At 38.1% G+C, this 8213-nt stretch overlaps 1 protein-coding gene across 1 annotated transcript in view; it reads left to right on the plus strand.

The window, feature by feature from the left end:
- The window catches only part of MTA3 (metastasis associated 1 family member 3), a 132423-nt gene extending 125654 nt beyond the window's left edge, over positions 1-6769 (plus strand). Inside the window, exon 19 of the mRNA XM_066178379.1 lies at positions 6500-6769. Within this exon, the coding sequence (XP_066034476.1) occupies positions 6500-6635 (136 nt within the window). The 3' untranslated portion in view covers positions 6636-6769. The remainder of the gene's footprint in view (positions 1-6499) is intronic.
- The last annotated feature ends 1444 nt before the right edge of the window (positions 6770-8213 follow it).

Consider the following 8213-nt stretch of genomic DNA (forward strand, 5'->3'; position numbering starts at 1 on the left):
AGGAGAGGTTAAGCAACCCTTTATTGGATAAAGCAGACTTCCTGCCTTGCAGCCTCTGCAGGGTAAGGTAACTAAGGGAAGGCTAATGAATTTCAGATAAAGTGCAGAACAGCTGTCCTGTAGCTCAGGTTACAAGTCTGTTGAAGCCTGAGGCATTGCTTTGTTTCAAGGAGTATGAATAATTTACTTTTTTACCCATTCCATCAAGCCTCCTTTGCTATGACTTAGCAGTTCTATTCCACTCTACAAAGCTGGGTACTGGTGAAATGCCATGAATTCAAAGACAGGCTTTTCTCCCTTCCTTGAGGGAACGACTGTGTGAGGAACACAGCTCTGTGCATGGCTCTGCCATCATCATTGCTGTGTGTGAGGTGCTGTCCCTGCTGAGCTCACAAAGCTCTGCCCAAAACACAGGTCAAGTCCATGATCAGTCTATGCTGTCCTTCATTCCTACCAACTAGATCAAGGGAGTTTTGAAGTCTTCCTACCTCTGGTAGGGCCTCTGTGCTGCTGTGAGAAGTCAGCCTTGCACCCAAACTGATGTGTGAGCTTTGTCATCTCAGCAGTAGGTCACTTCAGCCTCTTGGTGGGAAATACCAAGCTCACAGATGAACTGTGAGAATAATCCCATCGCTGATTGTTGGGATCTAGATTTATTCATCATGTGTTGACCAGCATAGGTATGAGAGCATCTCTTTTTAATGTCTCTTAGGGATTAAAAAGTTTTTTTTCAGTTCCAGTGTTCAACTGAAAAATGAATAGTGGTGCTGAGAGTAGGACTTTATGTTTCTGTAATTCCTTCTCTCCTAAACCACTTTAAAATATTAATGAAATATTTCCAGGGGAAATGAAAATATGGAAAAATCTATTGAATTAGGTTATTATTCCAAAAGTCATGACAGTTGTTTGCAGTTAAAGTGGATAGAAATTTCAGTAGTAGACCAACTTGTTGTTCTAGGCACTCTAGAAATGGTTTCTGCTCCAAAGTGATTTTGATTTAAATCAGCAGCAGGTACAAAGAGACAGAGGTGGCTTGAGCCATACAATAGGTCAGGCATGACACAGTCATAGAAGTCTGTGCTTTAAACCCTTGACCTGTATTTTTCCTCCCAATAAAGAAAATGCTTCAACCACATTATTAATGGCCTTCTATATATACATAGTAGCTATAAGATGTAGCATTAAAACACAAAACATCTGAGAAGCTCTCAAGGTGATGAAGTACTTGAAAAAAATACGTTATCTTAAGCTGCTTAGGAAGATCTGACAATGTATTTTGTGTGAGATTGCAACCTGCATGTTTAACTGGTGTGTCTAAAAGTTATTGTTCATAGAGAAAAGTCTAGCTCCATAAATATTGATAAAATATTGGAAGATAAACATATCCTTGCTAGGAGGAGAAAAATAAGATAAGCTCTTAAAACATTTAAATAATATTGGCGTGTCTACAGCAGCACCTCTTTAATCTCATAAAGGTTATATCACTCTATCTGCCATCTGTATGGGTTTTATAATGCAGCTATGTGGCTCATGGCAACAGCTTTCCAATAGTTCTATGCTTATTAAAGTCTTCCATTTTGTTTTTATAAATTAACGTTTCCTAAGGCCCATGTTTTTAAAAGGTGTATCAGTGTCAACCCACTTCTGCCTTCCAAAACTATTTTTAAGTAGTTTCTGTCATGTTGAGGTTAGATTAAAATTTTAATGCAATATGGGAAAGCTTTATCCTGAAAGTGTTGAGGGCAAAAAAAAGTCTAAAGCAGCAAGCCAAAGAGTTAAATAATATGCTTCTCATTTGCACACAGGTAGAAATGTAGGAAGTGCTGTGAGTCCTTCAGTCAGTAACATATCAGGTTTCTAAGGTTCTGTGCCTACAGCTTCATCCCAGTTAAATTCTCTTTCAGCAAGCAGCACTGCACACATTTTGGCCTTTCACTATGTTTAAAAGCCTGTTGAAATTAATAAAAAGCCAATCAGCTTTCTAAGATAGAACCCCCTGCTGTAATTTAATCCACTGAATAGTTAGAATGTACCTCTGGATAAAAGAAGCCCTCAGAGAAATAAGTGATTATTGCATCTAACAACCACCAAGGAATTATGGTTATTCTTTTAAATAGTTGGGTTTTTTCTAAGTGGCCTTGAATTTGCACTGAAAATTTACATTGCACGAAATTTCTATTGCCCTAGAGCAGCAGCAACTTCACAAACATTTCTCTAGAATACCTTTTTTTCTTATTTTTTTAGCCTTGTTTTCTTTCTGAATGGCTCTATGGTAAAACTGATTGCAAGTTTCACACACAGTTTGTGCCAGAACACAAAATTCTGCCAGTGTTGGCAGTATTTATGCATCAAGAACATTTATGTTGCTGTTTACACTTGGAAAGTCATGACAGAATGCTTCTCTCCAAAGGAGAGATTATATGGAATTTCAATTATGATTGTGTAGGAAATCAGTTTTCTTATGCCTTCTGCTGACTTGGGGGTGTTCCTTGTGCTACCAGAAATTGGATAACAATACATTTCCACAGCACCAGTTCTTACATATGAGGTGGTTGCTCAAATAGCATCAGTCGCAGAAAGACTCAGCCAAAAATATCAAACTAATTTAGGGAGAGTGAGGAAAACAAAACTGTGTCCTTGAGCTTCAAACTTTGTACCCAGGTTTGTATTAGGTCATTAGCATATTTTTAGTGGAAGCAGAGCACCAAAAGCATTCTGGACCTTGGTATTTAAGAAGAGTTATGGACATCTCACAAGTCCATGTGTGTTGAGGGCAATAATTCCTCTTCTTAGGAAAATGTTTCTTTCAAAACCAGGTTTGTTATCTGCTGAAATATCAGTGGGCTCTTGCATGCAGTTAATTTCTTTCACTGTAGAAAGTTGTTCCATAACTTTATTTATTTAATATAACTTCTTAAGTACTGTTGGTACAGCTGATAAGACCAAAGTCAATGTAGTCATCACTACTCTGAGTCCAATGCAGAGGAGGCAAGACGGATGCACAACTGTTTATATATAGCAGAGTAGCACTCTATATCAACAAACTTAAAGCAGGCAATGCCTTCCAGTCTACTAGAAAAGGCTTGAAAACACATTCTTGACTAACACAAGTTGGAGGCCTCTCTTTATTCTGTTCAAGTTTAAAAATTAATGCTGTTTTAGCATGTGGCTGAATTAGAGAAGGGAACTTTGAGTCAGCTTTTGCATATGTGAAATTTTGCTCCCAGTTATCCTATTCCTGAGAAATCTGGGCCTAATAGATTATATAGGATTGTGCTTCACTTCAGCAGATGGTGAGTTACATGGAACATACTTGGATCCCAAGAAAAGGGTTGGTTAATTATAATGACTTGCCCGATTAAAGTTAAGCACAGCACAAGTGCCCTGTACAGCCTGTTATTTCTGCCTATGAGGTTCCAGTCTGTGTATGAAACTTGAACAGAGACATTTGGTCTTCATCTATGCCTTTAGTAAAACTTATGTCCATTTCCATATTTCCCTGGCTAGGTGCCAAGGGTCCTGCACCTTCATCTGCAGTTACTAACTGAAGCGTCATGCAGACATAGAGAATATGTATTAGTCCTACATTACACCAGTGCATCACATTTGACTTAAAAATGAGCACAGTGGGCTTTATATACTGATGCCCTGTTAAATATTTAGTTCATTCTCATACCTTTGGTCTCAAGAAGGCTAGAAATACAAAGCAAAGGCTTTAAAATACTTTTGAATTTGCATTTCAAGTATGTAATGCATCATGCTTTAAGAACTAGTACAAAAGTCAAAGGAAAAAAAAAAACAGAGAAAATGGCAATTAATCTGTCCTAACAACTGTAAAGGATGTTACCAACGATACAGATATTAAAGCCATTTATTGCCATTGCCAGATAAAAGCTTTATGTAATTAAAACATATGGCTGGTATTAACTGAAAGAGGGACAGGAAATTGAGCATTAAAATTGACTCTGCCCTTAGTTCGGTGTATCTTTGGGGGTGGTAAAGTGCTATGAGTGAAAGGGTGACAACAACTTTATCTTCGAATATCCTGTCTTTTGTCAGCTATTATTGCAACCTGCGTGTTTGAGTGTTAAAAAGACTCTGGAGAAATATAAAACCTGATGAATGCCTCTCAAAAAGCTAGTCTGTATTTAGATGCTAAATTCTTCAGTATAGAGAATCCAGTCCTTCCACCTATAATTTTTGCAGTAAAAAGAACAATTTTGGCTTTTGGAGAAATGATTGTTTAAATATAACATGTAATGTAGTCAGTGGAAATTTCCATTCTTCCAGTTTTATTTCTGAATGGCTCTATCCGAGAAAGCTAATTTCTGGAAGCATTTTCACAATCCTGTTTAAACACAAGTACTGGATTGCCTTTTCAGAGGCATATCTCATATGTAAGATTAGGGGTTTTTTGACAGAGTATGTAGAGCTAGTTTCATTTATACTTAGTGAGGATTCGTCTCAGTTTGTGGCTTGTTTGATATAATAATGTAACAACCTTTTTGTTCTGCCTTTCTTTGTGCTGGTTTTGAACCTGTGTCTAATGGGAATAACTATATCTTTTACTTTACTGTCCATGCAAAACAATTACTCATTGTAATCTCAAATCCTTTATTGTCCTTACATGTAGTGTCAGCTGCAAATTACTTTCATAAGCAGGAACCTCTTGGCAGTTTGTAAAGTTACCTTATTAAAAATTCAGAAGGGTAAACGATTATCTGATATTATTTGAACCTTGGGCTTCTCACATGATTAATGACCACATTCCTTCTGTAAATAAATATAAAGTTTTGCAAAACAAATATATCAAAAACGATCCAGTTCTGTAAGGTTTTGCTGAGACGATCCCCATTAGTAATCAGTGTGGGTAATAGCTATTTCTATTCACATGAATTTACAAAACCTGCTGTCTCATTATTTTAGATAGACACATTTCTGCCAGTCTGAGATTACATTTCTATGGTCTTGCTGTTCTGGAAGGTATCTTTGCAATCAATTTAATATCTTTTTGGCCTTATTTAAGATGACCATATAAAGTGAATACTCAAACAGTAAGTTTTTATTCTCAGTGGGATTGTGTGAAAAGCTGAAGCCTAACTTTCTGGTGATTCCTTTTCTTCTGTTGTGCTTATTGCTGAATGGTGCTAAATCCTAATTTAGTATTCCAGGCCATGAAGACATCCTTCTTTCAAAGGGGAATAGCTCTCTGAACCTTTAAAATATATTAACCAAAATGTATTTTTCAGGCTCCCTTTAACCTCTAATAGCAAAGAATATTCTTCTGCTTTTTGCATGTTTGGGTTTTTTTCCCTTTATGTTCTCTTCTGTGGCCCGGTTAGTTAACGTGGAAGCTTACAACCCTGGGGAACACTTAACCTGTAACTAACTGGTAATAAAACAGTGTTTGAAATTTAACATGCTAATTGTGATTTTAGAATTCAATAGAATTTATTTACAGCTGATCATGTATTTTCAATGTCACGTGCCACCATTTTTCAGTTTCAGAGGTAACAGCCCACTTAGATGAAAGGGAAAAACACTCCTTGAGTTACCATCTCAGAGCCTTGATGCAGGTAGGCACCTCATCACCCTGTAGTTCGTAGGTCACATTTTACAAGTCAAAAAGTCTGAACTAGAAACCCTGGTCTTATTAAGTACCAGAAGCCCCAGTTTGCTTTAATTCATTTCCATCAGCTCAAAATCCCTGTAATTTGTAAAACTACCTAAATGAAGGCTGGGATTCTTGAGTAAATTCAGAAAACAGGTAATTTTCCAGCAGCACCTAATGTTCAGGTCTGTCTTTTCTGTGTTTTCTGATACCATACCCTGGATACCCTCAGCATTGTGGTTATTGATTTATAATAGTAAAGAGACAGAGCAGTTGAAACATAGCAAGGATTTATCCTTCAAAATTAACTATCCTTGGATATTTAGGATTTCAATGCAAACAGCATGGCCACCTGGAGTTAATGTTTCATTTATCAGCTGAGAGTCAAAAATGAAAGTGAATTTGCTGCGCCTGAATGGCACTAGTAAAAGTGCCCAGAGCTCTGGGTCATGTGTTATTTGCAGGAGTGGTACAGTGTAAATAACAACAATTGCTCCCACTTTTACAGAGGTAGCACATTCATTGGGTGTCAACATGGTCCTGTCTTCTGTGGTCCTTCATTCCAGTATCGATACTGCATGTGAGGATTCACTACCTGGGCATTCTGGCCCAAGATTTCATGTAGATAAATACTATTATTCAAGTATTATCTAACACCAATTCGCTTTTCGATGAATCATTATCAGACAACTCTGAATCATCAGTTGGTGGACAGGGCTGACTCTTGTTGACTGCAAGTCTCTTTTCCATGAACTAGCCTTCCTGCTCTGGTAAGAGTATTTGTTATGTTTGTTATTGGCTCTTGTGCAGTCTTCCATTACAGACTGAGATTTATCTCTTCTGTTATCTCTCTCTTCCTTCCCTCCTTTCCTCCTTCCCTCCTTACAGAAAAATCCGTAAGAAGTTCACCAGATCCCAGCTGAAAAGAGCTTCCAGAACGCCTTGTTCTCCAATCATTGCAAAGACAAAGTCTCTCATGAACAATAGGCAGGCCCGAACAGAGCCAGGACCCATCATACACTGAAGATATAACAGCATCAGCACCATAATAATGTCAAAGTCATGTTTAATTGTGAATGCAGACATAACAGGACTTCCCACATCTCTGAGACAGAAACATTGTGTGGACATATTGTGGCTGGGTTCTGTGTTCTGGGCAGGATCCAACAGCAGCCCTTGTTTTCCTTCATCTCTGCAAGGGCTTCTTCTGGTTCACTGTACAGGCCTATCCTGGATTCCCTTCATTCCCAGACATCAGTGTTGGCTGGTCAGGGAGGGGCTGTTTGCACTGGTCCCACTGAATGGATGCAGAGTCCACCCATCACATTTGTTTATGCCTTCTAGTGGCTCAACAAAAATATGAAGCTTTCGAAACTATTGCAGTATCTTTAAAGCTGGATTTAGCTTTGAAGGGTTGCATTTTCAAACAGAACTGCAAACCTGGAGTGTTTGTATTTTTCAGTATTTGCTTGAGTCACCTTGGATTTGATTTTCTAAACTGAATGTCCACAAGGACAAAGTATTGTTCAGCAGTTCTGAAACTTAGACTGAATTGGGAAATGCCCATAATTGGTGACCAATTTTGAAAATGTTGGTCATATTAGATTTGGTTGAAATCCTGGAAAATATTATGTGTGACAGTGAACATCCAGCTGGACTAGTTGCATGTGTAGGAACTGGTCCCATTGTCTCTATATTTGAAAGCATCTTCCTATTTCTTTGGGTATTTTTTGCATTTCTTGAAGCCTATTCTGAATAGTGAAAACCAGCAGAACACCATTCCCGAAAACATAAAGAAATAGATGGTTTCCTATTAGTAATGTCTCTCCACAAAATAATTTCTCCATTTTTATATGTCTGGATAAAAAGAGGTCTTGCAGAATGCTTTGAATTCATAAATGTAAGGCTACAGATGGATACTTACCATGGAGAGATGATGTGCCTTTTGAAACCATTTGTAGGAAACTGTCAGTCTCCCTGAAGGTGGAAATGGCAACAGAGGCAGGTCTTTTTTTCTACTCAGGTACTTAGAGGTGAACAATCTCTGCCCTACTTTGAAATCCAGAGAAAACCAGTGTGTAACACTGCTGTGTGAACCTAGTTGGCATGTATTAATCATCTGAGGCAAGTTGTCCTTCAATAGGTTTGGATTCCATATGGCTTTTAAAGATGTGGTCAGACACTGAACATGTAATAGCAAACTGAGATGAGCTTCCAGACTTTTTTTTTTTTCCCCTCCTCTCTCTTTACTAGGTAGCTCTAACAGTATAGTACAGATGTGAGGTTTCTATCCAGTTGTGAACATGCACCCAGCTTTGTGGCTAGAAAGACAAGGATGTGACATCTCATACTTCTGGGTGATCCCCCAAAAGTGATTTTCTCCGCATGGATTTTACTGTTTCAGTCTGAAAAAGCATCTGTGATCTCAGCCTAAAACTAGCCATACTCACTGTAGAATTTTGAGCTACTGTCCATGTAGAATTTTGAGCTCCTAAGACAGTGACCCAGATGCTTCTTGAAAGAAGAAAGCACCCTGACCTCTTGAAGGGATTTGCTGATGATTTTCCGTAACAATGGATCCAGTTCTTGTCCACAGTCCTTC

This window comes from Chamaea fasciata, unplaced genomic scaffold (assembly GCF_029207755.1).
Source record: "Chamaea fasciata isolate MVZ Bird 193981 ecotype frontalis unplaced genomic scaffold, bChaFas1.0.hap1 SCAF_3, whole genome shotgun sequence".
NCBI classification, from domain to species: Eukaryota; Metazoa; Chordata; class Aves; order Passeriformes; family Sylviidae; genus Chamaea; species Chamaea fasciata.